Source organism: Aethalodelphis obliquidens, unplaced genomic scaffold, assembly GCF_003676395.1.
Source record: "Aethalodelphis obliquidens isolate GAN/ISIS:26980383/991018 unplaced genomic scaffold, ASM367639v1 scaffold71, whole genome shotgun sequence".
NCBI classification, from domain to species: domain Eukaryota; kingdom Metazoa; phylum Chordata; class Mammalia; order Artiodactyla; family Delphinidae; genus Aethalodelphis; species Aethalodelphis obliquidens.
The window spans coordinates 6,750,283-6,776,259 of NW_020838015.1; the positions used below are offsets into that span (position 1 = coordinate 6,750,283).

General features: G+C 42.5%; 1 protein-coding gene across 2 annotated transcripts in view; it reads right to left on the minus strand.

Annotated features, from left to right (window-relative positions):
• The window catches only part of DIPK2B (divergent protein kinase domain 2B), a 74,179-nt gene extending 48,239 nt beyond the window's left edge, over window positions 1-25,940 (minus strand). Inside the window, exon 1 of one of the 2 annotated variants that reach the window (XM_027091269.1) lies at window positions 25,862-25,940. In XM_027091269.1, the coding sequence (XP_026947070.1) occupies window positions 25,862-25,863 (2 nt within the window). In that variant the 5' untranslated portion in view covers window positions 25,864-25,940. Of the gene's footprint in view, window positions 1-1,292; window positions 1,759-25,861 lie in introns of those variants that run through there. The other variant, XM_027091268.1, reaches the window with a different exon arrangement.
• Window positions 25,941-25,977: the final 37 nt, after the last annotated feature.

The following is a 25,977-nucleotide window of genomic DNA, read 5'->3' on the forward strand; positions in this document are numbered from 1 at the left end:
GAATACTCAAATATGTCTTTGGTTAATACAGATTGGAAATAAAATTATCGTAAATGAATGCCTTCTGCTTAGTCATCAAATCTTACAAGCCAGAGGCAGGGCCTTGGGGGAAGGCATAAGAGAAGAGGCCTATTACAAAGGGTCTATTGAAAAGGCTGGAGACCACTGGCTCACAGGTTAAGTCCCAATTCCTTGGTATGGCATTCAAGGCCCCTGGCCCCATCTGACCCTTCCAACCTCCTCCTGCTGCCATGCCTCCACATGTGCCCCATGCTCCAGCCACTAAGACTTCTCACCTCTTCCCACACCGCTGGGCCTTTGCTCAAGCTGATCCTTCTAACTTAAGCCCCTCTCCTCCCACTAAATTTCAGCTCATCCTTCAAGGTCTTGCTCAGAACACCTTCCCCTGGAGAAGCCTTTCTCCAGTCCCCATTTGGAATTAATATCCTCTCCCTGGACCTCCCCGAGGTCCCTTACACTTCACTTCTGGCCTGCATCAGATCAAGCCTTATTGTTATTTGTAACACCGTTCCCCTTTCCTGATATCCCGGAGGGCAATGACCAGAGTTATAGCAATGCCATTACAGCACGTGCTGGGTCTTGGCCATAGTAAAGGCCAAGTAAAGGCCAACACATTGACTGTGTGTTGGCAGGCCTGAATTCCAGAGTGTGGTACTATTCTTTGGTGAGAGCCAGGTGCATTGAGATTTACTGAACTTAGGTTTTCCTCTGATCAAGGCAACATCTCATAGCAGAAAACTTGTTCAGAAACTTTGGAGCAAACTGCCTCGATTTGAATTCCAGATCTGCCACTTATGAGGTGGTGACCTTGGGCAAGTCACTGAACCTTGCTAGGTCTCAGTTCACTATCTGAATCATGAGTGCAAAACACTAACTGCCAGGATTGTTGTGAGGAGAAGATAAAAACAGCTTTAAATTTTCTGTCACATAGTAAGCTGTCTATAAATTTTATTTCCTTCCCACTATGAGAAATGAACTTGGTAAACTCAATAGTCCCAGGCTACTCCATTCATAGAAAACTTTAAAACTTTAAGCTCCCATTTCCAAAGGAAACTTTGGATTTAGCATTTAGAGCTGGAATTTGGCTTTACACCTTACCCCCTTCCCATCCCAACTTTAACTCATTCCCACTATGATTAAATGGCTTTGCTTCAGCTCCCACCCATAAATTCATAAATTACATCCTGACTTGATTTCAAGAAACTCCTGGACATCATCACATGAAGGGAACAGAATTTTGCCCCTCAGAGTTATCTGATTGAGATTCTGACCTTATTTCTTCTTTAAAGAACTTCTTGCAAATAGATGTCCCGATGCAGGCATTACATTTATCAAGACCGAGGAAAGTCCTTCCAAAATTGTAGCTGGTTCTGACTCGGGGCACCAGAGTAGGAGAGGGAGAAGCCGGCGAGGAGACAGAGTAGCTCAGGCCTGAGACCCACAGCAGCAGGGCTGGCCAGCCCGGGTGGAGGGCTGCAGCTTCAGGCCCCAGCCGCGGCTCCATCATGGGCTCGGGACTCCAGCTGCAGCCCTCGGCTGCCCACTTAGGGCTGTGCAGAGGCAGGTCTTGGCAAAAGAGAGAGGGCTGGCTTCAGGGTGCTGACCCCATCCCAGCTTCCCAGGTTTCTGTTTGAGGATGCTAAGGAGCTTGGGGCTAACGAGGCTGGGGAGGAGGTGAGGAAGTCCATGGAGGATGCTGATAACACCGTTTCCAGAGTTACTCTTCCTCTGCCCTGGGGCGGCTGCTGCAGCCTGGGGAGGGGCTGACTAGCAGATTTCGGGAAGGACAATGGCCAGGGCCTCCCTGTGCAGTCTTTTTGACAAACACAGGATATCCTGGCTGGGCAGGAAAGGTCCATGCAGGATGTATGTCCGACCTGGTTTCCACCTGGGAGTGTCAAAGGATCTTGAAGGTCTCCGCCCTCCACTGTTTTAATTCTGGGTGTATCTGTCCCTATGGATCACACACACACACACACAAACACACGCACACCAGCCCCTCCCCGGCCCCCTGCGGTAGATAATTTGGCCTGTCCCTTAACCAGCCATATTTGGTTGTGAAATAACTAGAAGTCATTTTGCCGGCCATTAAGGGACACATTTGATACTGATTTGAAAGGTGAAGGCTTTTTACTCCTTAGGGAACAGACAAACGCAATCTGAGAAGAAAGGAGGGGAAAGGACCCGGTGGCCTCTGGCATGATAAGGGGAGGACCAGAAAGATCCTTCTGCCTGTACCCAGCTGTGTCTGTCCCTCTCCTCCTTGCCTGAAAGTCCCTCTTCCTTTACTGCCTGACCTCCCTTCTCAGTGGCCGGCCTGACTTGGTGGGATATGACTGCCCCAGGATTGCCTTCCTCATGACACCAAGAAAAGGTCCATAGCATGGAGCAGATGGCAGTGCTAATTTAGGAATATGTAGAGAGGACCAAATCAGGGAAGGCAGGCTTGGGTTGGGAGAAGGAAAAAAAACTGGGCATGGCCTCAGGAGAATTGGGGAGTTTTGCTAAAGATTGATGGGAAGAGCAGGGTACGGGCAGTTCTCTGATGGTTAAGCATGTGCTTATTAGCTAGCTGTATATGCTCCTCAGTCAAACGTCATGCTTTTTTTTTTTTTATCGTGGAGTTGTGAGAATTCTTTATGTATTCTAGATACTAGTTCTGTGTTGGTTATGTGGCTTGCAAATATTTTCTCCCAGGTGGTAACTTGTCTTTCGTCTTCTTAACGGGGTCTTTTGCATTGATAAAAAGTACAGAAATACTGAAAAAAAGGTACAGGGCTAAGTACAGATCCCTGGGGAAAGTGCTGCAAATGGTGTTCCAGATTCAATGTGATTTAACAAAATATATATTGTACTTACTGTTACCTCAAGGTTTTAATTTAGGTCCTGCAGGTGATCTCAGCAGCAGGGGAGCTAAGAGCCCAGGCAAGTTGCTCATGGACAGTACAGCAACACGTTGTAGGAAGGGCACTGACTAAAGTTACTAACTGTTCCAGTTTGCCCAGGGCTGTTGGTGTTAGTCCTGGAATCTCAGGTAACCCCTTAATCTTGGGAAAACTCGAATGATTGGTCGCCCATATGAGGACCTGATAGACCTCCCATAAGAGTTGTATGAGATGAGATCTCAGGTGTGCCATTTGGCTATTAGGTTGAAGGACAACATTAAAGGTTGGAGGGCTTGAGAGGCACCTTGGAGGCAGACCTGTAGATCACACACACACACACACACACACACACACACACACACACACACACACGAGGTTTTTTTAAAAACTTAGTTAACTTTAACTTTTTCTCATGTCATTAAATATTCTTCCATGAGACCATTTATAAGTACTGCATTCCATTATATAGATGTCATACAATTTATTTAACAAATCCCTTATTTTTGACACTTTGGTTGCTGACGGGTAGGATTTTGACAGCTGAAACTCCTGAAAATGATGGAAACCAGGTTTTTTTCCTCACTTCCAAAATGCCATGAATTGTAAGATCTACCATCAATTTAAATAGCAGCGTTTTAGAGGAAAAATATAAGAAACACTATATCAAGTATCCATTAAAAAGTGCTCTAAATTATCCCTATAACTTTAAATATATGCTACTTCCCATTTTTGAATCATGACCAAATTTTGGTTGTGTTTTTCACATTCAGAGTCTGAACGTATACTGAGTTGCTCATTTCAGGGGACTTGCTGCTTTTCATAATGTTCTCATGATTCTTAGTCTCTTTGGTACCTTTAGTGATATGGCAAGTATAGCAGGTAAGATTTTCAGTCTATACGTTCAGATGTGAAGACCTACAACGTTACATTTTATAATTCAACCTAATTTTTATTTTGAGCCTTCCATTCTGGATTGGTGGGAAGTCTTAGCATGGTTATTTCTTGAGTTCTTCCCTTCTCTTCTGGAATTTCATTGTGGTTCGGTGAGATTTACTCAACATTCAGCCACTGGGTGGAGATGTTTGGTACCACTGCCCGCCATGGGGCCTGTTATGAATAGTCCAAGTTGCTTCTTAATCCCTTCAAACTCTACTTGGGGCTCATGCTTCAGCCTGCAAGACCGCCCACCACGCCTTTAGATGAACCTTGAGTGTCACTTCCTTTCTGGGGTTTGCCACTCCCTTACTCTTGCATTCCTAGTCCACCAAGAGGCCATATTTACTTTCTAACTTGCCACATTCTCCCCCTGACGGAATGAGAAAGGGACTGTCTGCTTGAATTGGTAGGGGATGGGAGGGGCAGAAAGAGGAAAATACAAGGGTAAAAAAACACAGGTTACTGTCTTCAAATGCTTTTCTGCCACACAAAATATATCAGGTTTTGCTTGCATGACTTATTTGGTTGGAACCATAGTTTCACTTTTTCCCATAATTGAGTTATTTGTCACTAGAAGTTAAAGAGCTTCCTTAAGAGTCAACCAGCCCCTGGGACAGATTTTTCAGAACCTAGCAACAATTCTTCATGATGTATACTCCACCAGGGCAGAGATTTTTTATCTCTTTTGCCTCAAGCCTCCAGAGCAGTTTATAGCATATGCTGCCTCATTTTAAGTAAAAATTAGGGATCCAAGTTAATATACAGCTGCAATGACAATTAGATGAACTAATCCCTTCTACACATTGCAAAATTCTCAGTCACAGGCAGCAAGGAGCCTTTTATAACTTCTTCTTTAATTCTGAGGCTGACAGTTTTCTTGTGACTTTGAGTATAAGGGGCTTCCTAATTTCAGAAACACTGAAGATTAAAAAAATCTGTGGCTCAGCACTGAAGAAATCTGCAAGGCAGCCGACTGCCAGGAGGAGAAACAATAAAAGAAGTATTTTGATTTGTTTGATCCCAGGGGTGGGACACATGGGCAAATGGTGAGGCATAAATGAAGGACCCCACTGAAGGGGCCTTGGCTAGGAGGCCAGTGGTTTGGAGTGGCAGGGAAGGTCAATGTGGATGATGTGGGATGGATTAATGTGTGAAGGACACTGGGCATGACATGGAGTCGGTTTGAAGAAATGGTGCCCAAGACCAAGGACATGGCAGTAGGAATGAAAGCAAAGGGATAAATGTGGGGAGTAATAAGAAGCATGGTCTCCATGACTTGGAAACTGAGTCAATGAAGAGAATAAGGGAGAAGCAAAAATCCACGGAAACTCAGAGTTTTCAAATCTGGCTGTCTAGGAAAATATAATACCATTGATAGGTGCCGAGAATGAGGAAGATGAGCTGGCGTTGGAGGAAGATACAAATCCTGGTTTTGGATCTTTGAATTTAAAACATTAACTGCTAACATGGGTCTTATTAATTGATCTCCATGGATATGATTGCTTTAGAATATCAGAATGTGCCCAACTAAACTATTACCCAGTTCTCATATTTCCATCTTGATGATAAGGATATAGCCTTAGATTTTGATAAATATCTTACTGAAATCTGGTACTATATCACCAGCGTTCTCCTGACGTGAGTATGCCAGACTAGTAATGTAAAAAACAGTGAGATGAGCTATCACGGGATTTTCTTGGTGAACCCCTACTGACCCTTACTGATCTCCACTGCCCGTTGTAAGTGCTCACAAACAGTAGTTTTGCTCAGTATCCAGCCTAGACTTTCTAGAGGTCACCTTAAAAAAAACCCTGAACATCTTCAGTCTTCTGGCATCTCCCTTATTCAATATTGTAGCAGCTGTGGAGGTGCGCTGCTCTATCTCCTTTCATGAAAGAAGGTGTGGATCAACCGTGAAGAGTGCAGTTAGCTGATGCTCCCCAACTGTTAGCCCTTCAGGATCCAGCTCAGCTTTTGAGCTGAGGCCACACTCTTCCTGGGCAGCCCCTAGCCAATGACTGAGCATAGTGGAAGTAGTAAGGTCTGGCCATCTCTGCCGATCAGAATTCCTTTAATGAGGAATCTGTGGTCCAGAGCTCCCTGCTAGGTTGGCTGAGGCTTTGTCAGATCTGCATCGTGGTTTTAGGTACTCCCTGCCCCAAACGGCTTCCTCTCCCCAGGCATCTGCAAATCTCTAAACCTCTTGCACTCCTAACTGCATCTCAAGAGTCTGATTCCTGGAGGGCCCAAATGACACAAAAATGATTCTTCTATGCTCTCCTGACATTAGTCCTAGGATCAAATGTCTAAGTTTATTTTTGGAGGGGGGCTGAGAAATAATTTGTTTAACATGAAGTCCCAAGGAAGAGATCTCATAATTCCCTCAGCTCTCTTGGGCTTTGATTCTTTCTCAAAAAATATTAACCCTACTCTTTAATATTTAAAAATTGTTCCCCTTGATGTAAAAGGTGGCAACCTGATAGGGTTCAGCTTTCTCTCTGTCCGCACCATCTTATTCAAGGGGGTAGATCTATTCTTTTGTGGCTCTTCTTTAGATGAGCATGGTTAAAAAAATTTGCCCTTAGCATGTTTACCATCCCTAGTTCCTCACTTTACAATTCTCCTGACCAGGACTTCAAAATCTCTAATAATACCTTACAATGTGGAGACTTCTGTAGTTTTATAAAGCACTTTCATATTTATTATTCCCCTAGATTCTTATAAGAAACTTGTGAAGGAGGAGGATGCAAAGCTAATAATTATTATTATAGATGAGGAAACTGAGGTTTAGAGATGTTTAATGGACAACAAATGTCACACAGCTAGTACGTACCAGACCTGAGGCTTGAACTCAGCTCCTCTGAAAGCATAACACAGGGCACCATCTACTCTACCACAATGCCTCTCGAGATGTGGCGTGAGTTTGTACTGGTGGTTTCAGGGAGTCTAATTTGCATCCCCAGATGTGCAGAAGTGGCTCTGGGTTCTCAGAAGGCTTTCCACATATTTTGGGAACATACCCAAGGAACATGGCATCCTTCTGAATCAGTCACATGGGACTAACCTGTGCCCTCTTTGCTCTGCTCATCAGGGACCAATGCATGAATTGCTGGTGCCTGTGAAGATCTGTATGTTGTCATGAAGTGCCAGCAACTTCAGATGTCCAGGACTCACCTAGGAGAGGTTGCCAGCCATTGGGCTTCTTGGTACTGTTTCTCTTCCTCCATAACCCTGTGTTATTTTTCTCTATTCACCATCACCCTTGTGATGCTGGGTTTGATTTTTCTCTGCTTTCTTTCTTTCTTTCTTTCTTTAAACATCTTTAGGAGTATAATTGCTTTACAATGGTGTGTTAGTTTCTGCTATATAACAAAGTGAATCAGCTGTATATATACCTATATCCCCATATCTCCTCCCTTTTGCACCTCCCTCCCACCCTCGCTATCCCACCCCCCTAGGTGGTCACAAAGCACCGAGCTGATCTCCCTGTGCTATGCGGCTGCTTCCCACTAGCTATCTATTTTACATTTGGTAGTGTATATATGTCCATGCTACTCTCTCACTTCGTCCCAGCTTACACTTTTCCCTCCCTGTGTCCTCAACTCCATTCTCTACGTCTGAGTCTTTATTCCTGTCCTGCCCCTAGGTTCTTCAGAACCATTTTTTTCTTTTTTTTTAGATTCCACATATATCTGTTATCATACGATATTTGTTTTTCACTTTCTGACTTACTTCACCCTGTATGACAGACTCTAGATCCATCCACCTCACTACAAAAAACTCAATTTCATTTCTTTTTGTGGCTGAATAATATTCCATTGTGTATATGTGCCACATCTTCTTTATCCATTCATCTGTTGATGGACACTTAGGTTGCTTCCATGTCCTGGCTATTGTAAATAGAGCTGCAAAGAACATTGAGGTACATGACTCTTTTTGAATTATGGTTTTCTCAGGGTATATGCCCAGTAGTGGGATTGCTGAGTCGTATGGTAGCTTTATTTTTAGTTTTTTAAGGAACCTGCATATTGTGCTCCATAGTGGTTGAATCCATTTACATTCCCACCAGCAGTGCAAGAGGGTTCCCTTTTCTCCACACCCTCTCTAGCATTTATTGTTTGTAGATTTTTTGATGATGGCCATTCTGACTGGTGTGAGGTGATACCTCATTGTAGCTTTGATTTGCATTTCTCTAATGATTAGTGATGTCGAGCATCCTTTCATGTGTTTGTTGGCAATCGGTATACCTTCTTTGGAGAAGTGTCTATTTAGGTCTTCTGCCCATTTTTGGATTGGGTTGTTTGTTTTTTTGTTATTGAGCTGCATGAGCTGCTTGTAAATTTTGGAGATTAATCCTTTGTCCGTTGCTTCATTTGCAAATATATTCTCCCATTCTGAGGGCTGTCTGTTCGTCTTGTTTATGGTTTCCTTTGCTGTGCAAAAGCTTTGAAGTTTCATTAGGTCCCATTTGTTTATTTTTGTTTTTACTTCCCTTTCTCTAGGAGGTGGGTCAAAAAAGATCTTGCTGTGATGTATGTCATAGAGTGTTCTGCCTATGTTTTCCTCTAAGAGGTTAATAGTGTCTGACTTACATTTAGGTCGTTAATCCATTTTGAGTTTATTTTTGTGTATGGTGTTAGGGAGTGTTCTAATATCATTCTTTTTACATGTAGCAGTCCAGATTTCCCAGCACCACATATCGAAGAGGCTCTCTTTTCTCCATTGTATATTCTTGCCTCCTTTATCAGAAATAAGGTGATCATATGTGTGTGGGTTTATCGCTGGGCTTTCTATCCTGTGCCATAGATCTATATTCCTGTTTTTGTGCCAGTACCATACTGTCTTGATTACTGTAGCTTTGTAGTATAGTCTGAAGTCTGGGAGCCTGATTCCTCCATCTCCGTTTTTCTTTCTCAGGATTGCTTTGGCTATTCAGGGTCTTTTGTGTCTCCATACAAATTGTGCAACTTTTTTTTCTAGTTCTGTGAAAAATGCCAGTGGTGGTTTGATAGGGAATCTGTAGATTGCTTTGGGTAGTATAGTCATTTTCACAATGTTGATTCTTCCAATCCAAGAACATGGTATATTTCTCCATCTGTTGGTGTCATCTTTAATTTCTTTCATCAGTGTCTTATACTTTTCTGCATACAAGTCTTTTGTCTCCTTAGGTAGGTTTATTCCTAGGTATTTTATTCTTTTTGTTGCAATGGTAAATGGCAGTGTTTTGATAATTTCTCTTTCAGATTTTTCATCATTAGTGTATAGGAATGCAAGACATTGCTGTGCATTATTTTGTATCCTGCTATTTTACCAAATTCATTGATTAGTTCTAGTAGTTTTCTGGTAGTGTCTTTAGGATTCTCTAGGGATAGTATCATGTCATCTGCAAAGAGTGACAGTTTTGCGTCTTCTTTTCCAATTTGGATTCCTCTTATTTCTTTTTCTTCTCTGATTGCTGTGCCTAAAACTTCCAAAACTATGTTGAATAATAGTGGTGAGAGTTGGCAACCTTGTCTTGCTCCTGATCTTAGTGGAAATGGTGTCAGTTTTCCACTATTGAGGACTATGTTGGCTGTGGGTTTGTCATATATGGCCTTTAATATGTTGAGGAAAGTTCCCTCTATGCCTACTTTCTGCAGGGTTTTTATCATAATTGGGTGTTGAATTTTGTTGAAAGCTTTTTCTGCATCTATTGAGATGATCATATGGTTTTTCTCCTTCAATTTTTTAATATGGTGTATCACATTGATTGATTTGTGTATATTGAAGAATCCTTGCATTCCTGGGGTAAACCCCACTTGATCATGGTGTATGATCCTTTTAATGGGTTGTTGGATTCTGTTCACTAGTATTTTTTTGATGATTTTGCATCTATGTTCATCAGTGATATTGGCCTGTAGTTTCCTTTCTTTGTGACATCTTTGTGTGGTTTTGGTATGAGGGTGATGGTGGCCTCATAGAATGAGTTTGGGAGTGTTCCTCCCTCTGCTATATTTTGGAAGAGTTTGAGAAGGATAGACATTAGCTCTTCTCTAAATGTTTCATAGAATTTGCCTTTGAAGCCATCTGGTCCTGGGCTTTTGTTTGTTGGAAGATTTTTAATCACAGTTTCAATTTCAGTGCTTGGGATTGTTCTGTTTATATTTTCTATTTCTTCCTAGTTCAGTCTCTGAAGGTTGTGCTTTTCTAAGAATTTGTCCATTACTTCCAGGTTGTCCATTTTATTGGCATATAGTTGCTTGTAGTAATCTCTCATGATCCTTTGTATTTGTGCAGTGTCAGTTGCTACTTCTCCTTTTCCATTTCTAATTCTATTGATTTGAGTCTTCTCCCTTTTTTTCTTGATGAGTCTGTCTAATGGTTTATCAATATTGTTTATCTTCTCAAAGAACCAGCTTTTAGTTTTATTGATCTTTGCTATTGTTTCCTTCATTTCTTTTCATTTATTTCTGTTCTGATTTTATGATTTCTTTCCTCTTCTAACTTTGGGGGTTTCTTGTTCCTCTTTCTCTAATTGCTTTCGGTGTAAGGTTAGGATGTTTATTTGAGATGTTTCTTCTTTCTTGAGGTAGGATTGTATTGCTATAAACTTCCCTCTTAGAACTGCTTTTGTAGCTTCCCATAGGTTTTGGGTTGTTGTGTTTTCATTGTCATTTGTTTCTAGGTATTTTTTGATTTCCTCTTTGATTGCTTCAGTGATCTCGTGGCTATTAAGTAGTGTATGTTTAGCTTCCATGTGTTTGTATTTTTTACAGACTTTTTCCTGTAATTCATATCTAGTCTCATAGTGGTGTCATTGGAAAAGATACTTGATGCAATTTCAATTTTCTTAAATTTTCCAAGGCTTGATTTGTGACCCAAGATATGATCTATCCTGAAGAATGTTCCATGAGCACTTGAGAAGAAAGAGTATTCTATTGTTTTTGGATGGAATGTCCTATAAATATCAATTAAGTCCATCTTGTTTAATGTATCATTTACAGCTTGTGTTTCCTTATTTATTTTCATTTTGGATGATCTGTCCATTGGTGCAACTGGGGTGTTACGTCCCCCACTATGATTTTGTTACTGTCGATTTCTCCTTTTATGGCTGTTAGCATTTGCCTTATGTATTGAGGCGCTCCTATGTTGGGTGCATAAATATTTATAATTTTTATATCTTCTTCTTGGATTGATCCCTTGATCATTATGTAGTGTCCTTCTTTGTCCCTTGTAATAGTCTTTGTTTTAAAGTCTATTTTGTCTGGTATGAGAATTGCTACTCCAGCTTTCTTTTGATTTCCATTTGCATGGAATATCTTTTTCCATCCCCTTATTTTCAGTCTGTATGTGTCCCTAGGTCTGAAGTGGGTCTCTTGTAGACAGCATATATATGGCTCTTGTTTTTGGATCCATTCAGCCAGTCTATGTCTTTTGAATGGAGCATTTAATCCATTTAAATATAAATTAATTACCAATATGTATGTTCCTTTTACCATTTTCTTAATTGTTTTGGGCTTGTTTTTCTATGTCTTTTCCTTCTCTTGTGTTTCCTGACTAGAGAAGTTCCTTTAGCATTTGTTGTAAAGCTGGATTGGTGGTGCTGAATTCTCTCAGCTTTTGCTTGTCTGTAAATGTTTTAATTTCTCTGTCAAATCTTAATGAGATCCTTGCTGGGTAGAGTCATCTTGGTTGCAGGTTTTTCCCTTTCATCACTTTAATTATGTCCTGCCAGTCCCTTCTGGCTTGCAGAGTTTCTGCTGAAAGATCAGCTGTTAACCTTATGGAGATTCCCTTGTATGTTATTTGTTGTTTTTCCCTTGCTGCTTTTAATATTTTTTCTTTGTTTTTAATTTTGTTTAATTAATATGTTTCTTGGAATGTTTCTCCTTGGATTTATCCTGTATGGGACTCTGCGCTTCCTGGACTTGATTAACTATTTCCTTTCCCATATTAGGGAACTTTCCAACTATAATCTCTTCAAATATTTTCTCAGTCCCTTTCTTTTTCTCTTCTTCTTTTGGGATCCCTATAATTTGAATGTTGATGTGTTTAATATTGTCCCAGAGGTCTCTGAGACTGTACTCAATTGTTCTCATTCTTTTTTCTTTATTCTGCTCTGCAGTAGTTATTTCCACTCTATTTTTTTCTAGGACACTTATCCGTTCTTCTGCCTCAGTTATTCTGCTATTGATTCCTTCTAATGAATTTTTAATTTCATTTATTGTGTTGTTCATCATTGTTTGTTTGCTGTTTATTTCTTCTAGGTCCTTGTTAAAGATTTCTTGTATTTTCTCCATTCTATTTCCAGGATTTTGGATCATCTTTACTATCATTACTCTGAATTCTTTTTCAGGTAGACTGCCTATTTCCTCTTCATTTGTTTGGTCTGGTGGGTTTTTACCTTGCTCCTTCACTTGTTGTATGTTTTTCTGTCTTCTCATTTTGCTTACATTACTGTGTTTGCGGTCTCCTTTTCGCAGGCTGCAGGCTCGTAGTTCCCATTGTTTTTGGTGTGTGTCCCCAGTGGTAAGGTTGGTTCAGTGTGTTGTGTAGGTTTCCTGGTGGAGGGGACTAGTGCCTGTGTTCTGGTGTATAAGTCTGGATCTTGGCTTTCTGGTGGACTGGTCCATGTCTGGTGGTGTGTTTTGGGGGGGATTTGTGGCCTTATTATGATTTTAGGCAGCCTCTCTGCTAATGGGTGGGGTTGTGTTCCTGTCTTGCTAGTTGTTTGGCATAGGGTGTCCAGCACTGTAGATTGCTGGTTGTTGAGTGCAGCTGGATCTTAGCATTGAGATGGAGATCTCTGGGACAGCTTTCACTGTTTGATATTATGTGGAGCTGGGAGGTCTCTGGTGGACCAATGTCCTGATCTCAGCTCTCCCACCTCAGAGGCACAGGCTTCACACCTGGCTGGAGCACCAAGACCCTGTCAGCCACACGGCTCAGAAGAAAAGGGAGGAACAAAGAAAGAAAGAAAAAAAATAAAATAAAGTTATTAAAATAAAAAATAATTATTAAAAATTAAAAATTAAAAAATAATAAGAAAAGGAAAAAAAAAGAAGGAAATACGAGAGCAACCAACCCAAAAGACAAATCCACCAATGAAAACAAGTGTTAAAAACTATTCAAAAGAAAACTGGCCAAAACAAAACAAAACAAAACAAAAAAAACGGTCAGAGAGGATCCTGGGACAAATGGTAAAAGCAAAGCTATACAGACAAAATCACAAAAGAAGCATACACATACACACTCACAAAAAGAGAAAAAGGAAAAATACATATATATCATTGCTCCCAAAGTCCACCGCCTCAATTTTGGAATGATTTGTTGTCTATTCAGGTATTCCAGAGATGCAGGGTACATCAAGTTGATTGTGGAGATTTAATCCGCTGCTCCTGAGGCTGCTGGGAGAGATTTCCCTTTCTCTTCTTTGTTCTCACAGCTCCCGGGGTTCAGCTTTGGATTTGGACCCGCCTCTGCGTGTAGGTCGCCGGAGAGCGTCTGTTCTTTGCTCAGAGAGGACGGGGGTTAAAGGAGCCGCTGATTCGGGGGCTCTGGCTCACTCAGGCCGTGGGGAGGGAGGGGTACGGATGCGGGGCGAGCCTGCGGCAGCAGAGGCTGGCGTGATGTTGCACCAGCCTGAGGCGCACCGAGCTTTCTCCCTGGGAAGTTGTCCCTGGATCCCGGGAACCTGGCAGTGGCGGGCGGCACAGGCTCCTGGAAGGGAGGTGTGGAGAGTGACCTGTGCTCGCACACAGGCTTCTTGGTGGAGGCAGCAGCAGCCTTAGCGTCTCCTGCCCGTCTCTGGGGTCTGCGCTGATAGCCGCGGCTCGCGCCCGTCTCTGGAGCTCGTTTAGGTGGTGCTTTGAATCCCCTGTCCTCGGGCACCCGGAAACAATGGTCTCTTGCCTCTTCGGCAGGTCCAGACTTTTCCCCGGACTCCCTCCTGGCTAGCTGTGGTGCACTAACCCCTGCAGGCTGTGTTCACGCCGCCAACCCCAGTCCTCTTCCGGGGCTCCGACAGAAGCCCGAGCCTCAGCTCCCAGCCCCGCCCGCCCCAGCGGGTGAGCAGACAAGCCTCTCGGGCTGGTGAGTGCTGGTCGGCACCGATCCTCTGTGCGGGAATCTCTCCGCTTTGCCCTCCACACCCCTGTGGCTGCGCTCTCCTCTGCGGCTCCGAAGCTCCCCCCTCCGCCACGCGCAGTCTCCGCCCGCGAAGGGGCTTCCTAGTGTGTGGAAACACTTCCTCCTTCACGGCTCCCTCCCACTGGTGCAGGTCCCGTCCCGAGTCTTTTGTCTCTGTTTATTCTTTTTTCTTTTGCCCTACCCAGGTACGTGGGGGGTTTCTTGCCTTTTGGGAGGTCTGAGGTCTTCTGCCAGCGTTCAGTAGGTGTTCTGTAGGAGTTGTTCCACGTGTAGATGTATTTCTGATGTATTTGTGGGGCGGAAGGTGATCTCCATGTCTTACTCTTCCACCGTCTTGAAGGTCCCTCCTCTCTGCTTTCTTATTCTGGCTTCGCTTTTGGATATTTTTCTTCCATCTTGCCGAAAAAAACCCCCAAACAAACAAACAAACAAAACCAGAAGAAAAAACCCTACCTCCTCTCCAGTAACTTAGCTCCTAGAAGATGGTCCTCAAACCCTGCCACCTCTCCTGAAACCAGGAGACTAGTTTTTTTGCATCTTCTGTTATCCCAATGGTCAGTGGCTCAGGCAGGAAGGCAAATGTAGATATGTCCATCAGGCTATCGGACGCCTTCTTACATTGCCCATAACCCTTGAGTAGCAAAAGAAATGGTTATCTTTTATGGCTTCTGTGAAAGCTCTGCCCTGAGCACCTCATGAAGCTGACCTTTTGAAACTTAGGCTGCTGCAGAACTCTGGACACTTTCTGCCCCTCAGTGTGTCCTTTGATGCTGGACATTTGGTTCCTCCCCTGACAGAGAGGAAAGAGAAGGAACACTTGAAGGAGCCTATGTTACTTTTTCAAATATTGTGTCCTTTTATTTTTTAAATAATAAAAGCAGTACATCTTCTTAATAGAAAACTTGGTAGATGAAAAAAAATTAAAGTGAACATTAATGGTTCTGGGTATGAACTGTAATTTTTTTTAATGCATTTACACCACACTTGCTTTTTTTTTTTTTTTTTTTTTTTTTTTTGTGGTACGCGGGCCTCTCACTGCTGTGGTCTCTCCTGTTGTGGAGCACAGGCTCCGGACACGCAGGCTCAGCAGCCATGGCTCACGGGCCCAGCCACTCCATGGCACGGGGGATCTTCCTGGACCGGGGCACGAACCTGTGTCCCCTGCATCAGCAGACGGACTCTCAACCACTGCGCCACCAGGGAAGCCCCATACTTGCTTTTTAACTTAAAAATACACTGAAATAATTTTCTGTGTCATTATTTTTCCTAAAGCGGAATTTTTCATGGGTGTATAATATGTGCCGTAATTAATTGAACCAGTCCCTATTATTAAGACATCTGCTAAAAATTATGCAGGATTTAATTTCTCAAGTGGCAAAGTTTCAAAACAAACATTTTGGTTTTATTCCTGAAATCTTGGAAGGTATATCAGATAGGATATCTGTAACTGCAAATAACAGAATATTCCTACTGATATTTGTCTAAATACTACAAAATCTATTATCTCATGTATGAAGTCCAGAGATTTAGTGGGCTCCAGCAGCTCAAATACGTCATCAAAGAGACAGGATCTTCAGTGGTTAGGACTCCGTGCTTTCACTGCCGAGGGCACGGGTTCAATCCCTGGTCAGGGAACTAAGATCCACAAGCCATGCCATGCGGCCAAAATAATAATAATAATAATAATAATAATAATAATAATAAAAGAGACAGGATCTTGCCATCTCTCCACTTTGCATGTTAAGTCAGTCCATTTTCCCTCCAGGCTGGCTCCCCTGTTCATAAATTGGTGGCTGCACTTTGGGGCCTCACATTCAGACATGTCAACTCCTAGTAGAAGAATAGGAGACATCTCTTTTCTTGGAGCAAGAAACTGTTTCCCAGAAGTCTCTCTTCAGGTCTCATTGGCTAGAATTGGATAAAATCCTACCCCATCACTGTGAAGAGGACTGAGATTACCATGTAGGAGTACATTTTCTTGCAGGGTGGACAGCTAAACCAAAACAAGGTGTGGTTAGGGAGGAAAAAAGTAGGGAAATGAATGCTGGCTAGTAGTGTCTTGGTTTGGGTTCCCCAGAAACGAACTCTGAAACAAGGATTTGAGGATTGAGAGGTGATCTCAGGAAATACTGGTAGGGGAGGAGGGAGCTAAGAGAGGGAAATGAAAGAAGCCAAGAAAGAGTACATTGCCAAGCTAGCTGCCACTGTGGGCAACTGGGATTCAGTCCTACTGGGGAATTCTGGGAGATAGTGGAGAGCACACACATTGGAGTTATTCCAACTGAGGGGCAGGGAGCTGGGGTATTACAGATCAACTCTCATCCACCATTGGTTGAAGGCTGCTCTAGGGGATATTAATTCCATGGTAGTTCCAGCCTGCCCCACATAGGCTGTCAATAGTCAGAGGAAGATCTCAGTCAAAGTGTTGCACTGTTTGAAGTTGGAAGCCATCAGTCAGGATGGGAATGAAGGAAGTACCAAGGGCAGGTGGGCTGAACATCCACAGTTTCCACCAAGGTGAGAAGCCAGCAGTGTGTCCTACCATAGGCACCTAGGGAATTACTTCGGGAAAAACTTTCATCCTCCAATGTTGGGACTAGTTAATACATCAGGAAGAATCACAGAACTTTAGAGCTGGAAGTAATTGTAACAATTATCTAGACTAGTTTAACCTCCTATGCCATTTTAACTGGGGCCAAAAGAGTTCAATTGATGAGCTTGGGGTCAACGATGGCAGATCCTGGGGTAGGAATGCTGGCAGGACTAGTGTTTAGGGCAATGGCAGAGCAGGAGTATTAATTTTTTGGCAAGAATTTATTTCAAATATTGAAGTTGTTATTATGGAAGCATTCAGAATTCTGTTATGCTTCCTTATATTTATTTTACTATTTGAGTTTATTTTGAATTATAGTATATACGGGGTGGGGCATATAATATTTTTAGGGCTTCTTCTGAAGTTCCTGATCTAGACTTAAACCCAGGGGTCTGGGTTCAGTCTAGTGAGCACCGCCCTACATACACCAGGCTGCTCCTCCCAAGGGAAGGACTTTCACTGCTCTGCCCTGGGGTTGATGTCAACATCAGGCTCAAATGGGCCTGAGGCCACCTTGATCTTCTGAGAGTATTGTCCTCCAGATTGACTCAGCATCAAGAATTGAGCTGTTCCACAAAAAAAGAACAAAATAATGCCATTTGCAGCAACTTGGATGGACCAGAGATTATCATATTAAGTGAAGTAAGTCAGAAAGAGAAAGACAAATACCATATGATACGTGGAATCTAAAATATGACACAAGTGAACTTATCTACAAAACAGAAACAGAATCAGATACATAGAGAATAGACTTGTGGTTGCCAAGGGGGAGGGGGGTGGGGGAGGGATGGACTGGGAGTTTGGGATTAGCAGATGCAAACTATTATATATAGAATGGATAAGCAACAAGGTACTACGGTACAGCACAGGGAACTATATTCAATATCCTATGATAAAACATAATGAAAAAGAATATGAAAAAGAATGTATATATAATCACTTTGCTGTATGGCAGAAATTAATACATTATAAATCAACTATACTTCAATAAAATAAATTATGAAAAAAAGAATGGAGCTGCTGAGTGGGAAGATACATGTGGATGAGCCTTGGTGTTTCTTGAATTATGTTCCATGAGAAAACAAATCTAAGAATGCTCATAGGTTTTACAAGAATAAAGGCTTCTCTGGTTGTATAAATGTGGTTTTGCTGCTGTTGTGTTTAACTGCAGGGCTTTTTAGAGCTCCTAAAACGTCAAAATGTTCTATGAAATTCCAAGAGAAGGGAATAGTACTCAATGTTTCCTACAGGTTTTTGAACAAGGAACACTTTCTAGCAGAAACTTTCACAAGCTAGTGTTCCTCACATCCCCTCAGAAATGCTAAGATGATCTCTACCTAACCAGTCTTCCTGTGAAAGTCTTAGGTTGCCTGATTCCTCTTATAGTATGGAAAGCTCTGGATGGGGAATTGAGGCCTGGGCTATGTTTTCTTTCCTAGCGGGACATGGTATTATTGATGTTGTCATAAAGTATATTTGTGCTTAGTTTTCCAGGAGTGGTTGAGGGTTTGTGTCAATCCAGCTGTAGTTGCTTACTCTGCCTGTCTTGTGATCGAAACCAGATGACTTGCACCAGACAAAATGTGAAATCAGATGAGCCACAGCAGTTATGTTCCAACCAGTGGAACAAACTTCAATGGCCCCTGAGGACCTGGGACTGGGGACAATCCTTCCGGTTTCTTTTTAATTGTGTTTCCTTACTGTCTTCTCTTGGAAAAGGCTTCTGTGGTCTGCATGAGATCAATCAGTTAGTGTCTTCTATTTGCAAGGTCTTTTGCTCAGCAAAGAGATGAGAGCCAACAGGCAAACTCTTTGCACAGTTGCCAAGGATGGTTGAAATATGATCCTTAACAGCAGACCAGCAGGCTAGGATGGGCCCTCAGTGCTTTTCTTCAGAAGTCTTCTCATTCCCAAACCATTTTCAAACTGCAGTTTCCTTTCCTTTCTTGTGAAACACTCAAAAGAGGCAGCTTTTTGTTGTGGAGGAGCAAATCTGAGTTCTGTGCCTTGACTGCTTATTGAAAGAGAAAGAGTTGGGGTGAATTGGGCTCCCCCAACCAGCTCCTCATAGGCCTGAACTAACAGATACACAAACTGTGTGGGGGGTCCCCTGGCTAATGATCACAAGTACATGCTCCCAAAGTGGCTTATTATCATCTATAGATTTAGCCAATACTATAGCTGGAAAAATCTTTGTACCCTGCGGCACTTCTGTTAGTCACGGGCATTAAAATTGGCAAAAAGATTCTACAACATGAGAGAAGGGAGATGTGGCATTTCATGTGGTAGCTTTGTTTTTGTTTTTTTTTGTTTTTTGATGTGCAACATAATGATTTGACTTACATATGTCATGAAATGGTTACCACAATAGGTTTAGTGAACATCCATCATCTCATATACATACAAGTTTAAAGAAATAGAGAAAAAACCCCTTTTTTCCTTGTGATGAGAACTCTTAGGATTTCCTCTCTTAAGAACTTTCCTATATAACATACCACACTGTTAATTACCTTTATCATGTTGTACATGACATCCCTAGTACTTATTTGTCTTATTACTGAAAGTTTGTACCTTTTGACTACCTCCCTCTAATTCCCTCTCCCCACTGCCTTCTGCCTCTGATAGCCACAAATCTAATTTCTTTTTCTATGAGTTTGCTTTTGAAGTATAATTGGCCTACAACACTATGTTAGTTCCTGGTACACATATACTGATTCAATATTTCTACACATTTCAAAATGTTCACCATGATAAGTCTAGTTGTCATCTGTCACCACACAAAGATATTACATAATTATTGACTATATTTCCCACATTGTTCATTTCAATGAACATTTATTTTGTAACTGAGTTTGTACCTCTTAATCTCCCTCACTTATTTTACTCCTGTCCTCTGGCAAACACCTGTTTGTTCTCTATATCTATGATTCTGTTTCTGTTTGGTTATGTTTGTTCATTTGTTTTGTTTCTAGATTCCATATATAAGTGAAATCAGACAGTATTTGTCTTTCTGTGTCTGACTTATTTCACTTAGCACAATGCCCTTGAGGGCCATCCATGTTGTCAAAAATGACAAGATTCATTATTTTTTATGGCTGAGTAATATTCAGTTGTGTATATACACAACTTCTTTATCCATTCGTCTATTGATGGACATTTAGGTTGCTTCCATATCTTGGCTATTGTAAATAATGCTGTAATGAACATAGGGGTGCATATATCTTTTCAAAATAATGTTTTCCCTTTCTTCAGAGAAATACCAAGAAGTGGAATTGTTGGATCATATGGTAGTTTTACTTTTAATTTTTTGAAAAATGTCCATACTGTTTTCCATAGTGGCTGCACCAATTTACATTCCCACCAACAGTGAACAAGGGCTTTTCTTTTCTCCACATCCTTGCCAACACTTGTTATTTCTCGTATTTTTTCTTCTTCTTCTTTTTTTTTTTTTGCCATACGTGGGCCTTTCACTGTTGTGGTCTCTCCCGTTGCGGAGCACAGGCTCTGGACGTGCAGGCTCAGCGGCCATGGCTCACGGGCCTAGCCGCTCTGCGGCATGTGGGATCCTTCCGGACCAGGGCACGAACCCGTGTCCCCTGTATCGGCAGGCAGACTCTCAACCACTGCACCACCAGGGAAGCCCATATTTCTTGTATTTTTGATACAAGCTGTTCTGACAGGTGTGAGGTGATATGTCATTGTGGTTTTGATTTGCATTTTCCTGATAATTAGTGATGTTGAGTATCGTTCATGTGTCTGTTGGCCATCTCTATGTCTTCTTTGGAAAACTGTCTATTCAGACCCTCTGTCCATTTTTAAAAATCAGGTTGCTTTTTTGATGTTGAGTTGTATGAGTTCTTTGTATATTTTTTGATAGTAACCCTTATTGGATATGTCATTTGAAAATATCTTCTCCCATTTGGTAGGCAGCATTTTCATTTTGTTGATAGTTTCCTTCACTGTGTAAAAGCTTTTTAGTTTGATGTAGTCCCATTTGTTTATTTTTGCTTTTGTTTCTGTTGCCTGAGGAGACATATTCAAAAAAAAATATTTGCTAAGACCAATGTCAAAAAGCATATGTCTATGTTTCCTTCTAGAATTTCTAGGGTTTCAGGTGTTACATTTAAGTATTTAATCCATTTTGAGTTTATTTTTGTATATTGTGTGAAAAAGTAGTCCAGTTTGGTTCATGCAGCTGTTCTACTATTTATTGAAAAGACTGTCTTTTCCCCATTGTATATTTTTGCCTCTTTTGTTGTAGTTTAATTGCCCATGTAAGTTTGGGTTCAATTCTGGGCTCTCTATTCTGTTCCATTGATCTATGTGTCTGTTTTTGTGCCAGTACTATACTGTTTTGATTACTGTAGCTTTGTAGTATAGTTTGAAGCCAGGGAGCATGATACCTCCAACTTTGTTATTTTTTCCCATGATTACTTTAGCTATTCAGGGTGTTTTGTGTTTCCATACAGATTTTAGAATTATTTGTTCTAGTCCTGTGAAAAATGCCAGTGGTATTTTGATAGGGATTGTATTGAATCTGTAGATTGCCTTGGGTAGTATTGTCATAGTAACAGTATTAATTCTTCCAATCCATGAGCATGGTATATCTTTCCATCTGTTTGTGTCATCTTCAATTTCTTTCATCAGTGTCTTATAGTTTTCCAAGTACAGGTCTTTTACCTCCTTAGTTAGATTTTTTCCCAGGTATTTTTTTCTTTTTGATGATTGTGAACGGGATTGATTTTTAACTTCTATTTCTGATAGTTTGTTGTTGGTGTATAGAAACACAATAGATTTCTACATATTAATTTTGTATCTTGCAACATTACTAAATTCATTGAGTTCTAGTAGTTTTTTGGCCGTGTCTTTAGGATTTTCTATGTATAGTATTGTCATCTGCAAATACTGACAGTTTACTTCTTTTCCGATTCAAATGTCTTATTTCTTTTTCTCATCTGATTGCTGTGGCTAGGACTTCCAATACTATGCTGAATAAAAGTGGTGAGAGTGGGCATCCTTGCCTTGTTCCTTATCTTAGAGGAAATGCTTTCAGCTTCTCACCATTGAGTACGATGTCAGCTGTGGGCTTGTCATATATGGCCTTTATTACATTGAGGTATGTTTTCTCTATACCCACTTTGTTGAGAGTTTTGATCTTAAATGGATGTTGAATTCTGTCAAAAGTTTTTTTTACATCTATTGAGATGACCATATGATTTTTATTCTTCAGTGTGTTAATGTGTGTATCACATTGTTTGACTTGCAGATACTGAACCATCATTGCATCCCTGGAATAAATTTCATTTGATCATGGTGTATGACCCTTTTAATGTATTGTTGAATTTGGTTTGCTAATATTTTGTTGAGGACTTTTGAAGCTATGTTCATCAGTGATGTTGGCTTGTAATTTTCTTTTTCTGTGATATCTTTGTCCAGTTTTAGTATCAGGGTGTTGCTGATCTCCTAGAATGAGTTCAGAAACGTTCCCTCCTGTGCAATTTTTTGGGAATGATTTGAGAAGGATAGGTGTTAACTTTTCTCTAAACGTTTGGTAGAAATCACCTGTGGAGCCATCTGGTCCTGGACTTTTGTTTGTCAGGAGGTTTTATTGTTTGTTTGTTTTTGCTGATATTTAGTGGTAATTTGTCTGTTCATATTTTCTATTTCTTCCTTGTTCAGTCTTAGGAGAGATTGTACATTTCTAGGAATTTGTCCCTCACAGCCAATCACTGTCCCCAGCCTCCATTGCCCTGTTGCCCTGTTGCCCTACAGAGCTGGAGGGGCTGTGGCAGTCCACCACTGTTAGAGATAAGGACAATCCTGATGCACTGCCTGTGTAAGCACCAGCACTGGCCACCCCTGCCCCACTCAGACACTGTCCTGTGTTAGAGTCTCTTCAATGTCCCATAGCTGAGCTCTCTCCCTGGTTGTGGCAGCCCTCGCTTCAGTGCAGAGCTGGGAGGTGATGTAAGTGGGCTGGAGTGTTTGCTTGCCTCAGGCTGGGGCACGCCCCAGGGTAGTCACAGGAAACTGGGCAGTCACTAGAGCAGTCCTCAATCCGCCCTCTTCCCCTGCCTCATGAGCAAGCCAGCACTTGTGTGGTCCTCACAAGTGGAGTCCAGGCTTCCCACAGCCTTCCTGTTAGTCTCAGTGACCCTCCAACTAGCCAAGGGGCTTGTCTCCCCTGTGTTGGACCCCAGGACTGGGATACCCAATATGTGACTCCAACCGCCCACTCTCCAGGGTGGGGAATCTCCACCTGTGTAATCCCCCTTTTCTTCTGAGTCTCCTCCCAGGGACACAGGTCCTGACTCAATCGTTTTTATTCCCTTCCTGCTTGATTACATATGTCTTAAAGCCTTGGTTGTACAGGACTCTTTCTGCCAGTTTCCAGTTAGTTTCCAGTGAGAATTTTTCCACACGTTGATGAATTTTTGATGTGTTCATGGGGGGAGGTGAGTTCCACGTCCTCCTACTCCACCATCTTAATCAATCCCCCAACAGTAAGTGTTATTTAGTGAAACATTTGATTCATTTATATGTATGGGTCATGATGTAAAATATTTCTTACTCAGAGTCATGGTTGAAAAAATTGAAAAACACAGTTCTAGGATATCAGTCCAAAAGCATGGGGGACACTTGTGAGGATGAAAGAAGATGATTCAGGCAAAGTGCCAAGAGCTCAACATATTCAGCTGTTGTCAGGATGGGTTACAGAATTTGTGGGGCCCAATGCAAAATGAAAATATGAGACATCTTGTTCAAAAAGCAGGAAAAATGTGCTATTAAAGGTACAAAATATAAAGCCTTTTCTTCTCTTCCATAGTCTCTCTTTACACTTGTCATGTTCCTTTTATTTGCTATTTTTAAAAATTTACTTATTTACTTTCACTGCACCGGGTCTTTTCATTGTGGCATGTAGGATCTTTAGTAGCCGCATGCATGTGGGATCTAGTTCTCTGACCAGGGATTGAACCCTGGCCTCCTGCATTGGGAGCATGGAGTCTTACCCACTGGACCATCAGGGAAGTCCCTATTTGCTATTTAAAGTCCTGTTCCCTTGGGCATGCATCTTGTGGGTTAAATGCAGACCTGAAGGGTCTGTGAACAGGGACCCTGGGGCTTTGCCCTGAGACTGGGTCCATGTGGCTCTCCAGCTTCTGGGTTCCCTCCCCCCTCCAGCTGCCAGATTGACAAGCAATACTGTGTGGCGGTGAAGTCTCTCCAGGCAGCTTCCCTTCCAAAGGGCTCACTGCTACAATCCACAGCAGATGAAAAGGAATGACTCCCAAAGGACTGCAACCTCTGTGCCTAGACCTGCTCAGTATCTGGATTGGTGGTGGGTGAGAGGCTTGGCCTCCCAACACCCCCTGAGTCATCCACTAAATGTGCTGAGGAGCTGTTAGCCCTGGCAAGGACCCCAGCCACCTTGCCCCACCTTGAGACGCCACAGGGCACATGTGCAGGTTCGCATGCCTGTACCTAGGTCCTTGCTGGGGGTAGGGTGCAGCAGTGATCCTGGGTGGCCGGGGGCAGGGGGCAGTGGAAACCATCCCAGGGAGATGGGAGGCCCTAAGCCTCTGGAGCATGCTCCATTGTCCCATTTGACTTCACTTAGGAAACACCAATGCAAAGGTAAAATTATTAAGAATGTCAAGATGGTGACCACAGAGCATTAATCTCCAAGTGTGAGGCTGGATCAGGGGTCCCCAAGCTCATCCCCAGGTTCGATGATTCACAGGGAGGGTGCACAGCACTCAGCATATGGTTGTACTCACAACTAAGATTTATCACAGCAAAAGGAGACAAAGCACAATCAGCCCAGGGAAAAGGTGCATGGGGAGAAGTCCAGGGGAGACCAGGGGCAATTTTCCAAGAGTTTGCTCCCAGTGGAATCACAAACGACTTGTGACAACACATGTGAAATGTTGCCAACTACAGGTGGTCCTTATAGATACGGTGCCCAGGGTTTTTACTGGGGGCTGGTCACATAGGCACCCCTTGCTTCACACATCCCCGAATTCCAGACTCCCAGAAGGCAAGCAGGTGTTCAGCATAAACCTTAATGTTTGCACAAACAGTCTAGGCACAGTGAGCCGCCCTTATCAGTTCTGGGAATGGTGAGAATCCTTCCGAAATCCAAGTTCCAGGACTCCAGCCAAGAGCCAAACTTGCTAGCAGGCCTTTCCAAGGATAAGCAGTTGGCCTGCTGTGTTAACTCTTTTCAGCACAGGGAGCCTTCTGAATATGGGCCCTGTGCAACCACAGAGAAGCTGGCCCTGGATGCTCTCCTTCTGCTGCTGTAAGGAACCCTTGTCCCAGGAAAAGACACAGGAGATTGAGGAGTGCAGGCTGCTCCCTGAAGATGGTGGGCACAGAGAGGAGTCTTTGAAGACTTCAGGGTCAGTGGCTGTGAGGGCAGGGAGTTTTGGCTATTTGGCTCTGTGCCCTCTAGTGTAGGGTGGAAAACAGAGGCTGAAAGTGCCCATTTTCACGTTCTGTCCCTTAACTACTGACAAAGAGTCTCTCCTTGACCAAACTTTAGTCAGGGAGGCTCTTCTGAACCCTCTCCTCAACTCAGCCTTGACTTTTGGGCTTCTGTGTTCATCTCTGCATTGTCTAATTTTAGAAAGAATCCTGTCAGTTTAGCCAGAATCCTCCATCCTTCATATCTGATTACCCTCCATGTCTGATAGGGTTCCTCATACCCCACCATCCCCCAGGTGATGTCTGATCACTCTGGCCTGACCTGTGAGGATTCTTAGTAATTTTCCATCCTCTGACTACCCCTCTTCCCCCACCCCCCACCCTGCCACTAACCTGTCCCTGCTCCTTGACTATAAATTCCCACCTTCTTTGTTGTATTCAGAGTTGAGCCCAATCTCCCCCCGCCACTGCAAAACCCCATAGCAGTGGGCTCTACACCTCTAGCAATGGTACTGAATAAAGTTTGCCTTACTGTTCTCTAACAAATGTCATGAATAACTTTTTCTTTACCACTGCCAGTCACGCCCTCTGCTTAACCTAACCCCTACGAACGCAGTGTCAGCATGGGAAGAGACAAGAGGAAAATATGATTAAAAAAATCAAAAGTGATAGCAATTACTTGTATCAGGAGATTAAGCAGACACTACTATTTCTTGATACATGTGCCCTTTGTTACTTCTCTGACTAAGAAGTGCACCTTCTAGAATTTAAAGAGAATAAAAACTTGAGAGTCTATGTGTGTTAGTTAACCACTGCTGCATAACAAACCACTCCAAAACATAGTGAGTGGCTTAACACACCAACCATTTACATGGCTCACAAGTCTGTAACTTGGTCTGGGTTCAGCTGGGCAGGTTCTTCTGTTGGTCTCAGCTGGGCTCCCTCGTACCTCTGCAGTTGGCTCCCCATCAGCTAGTGGCTGTGTTT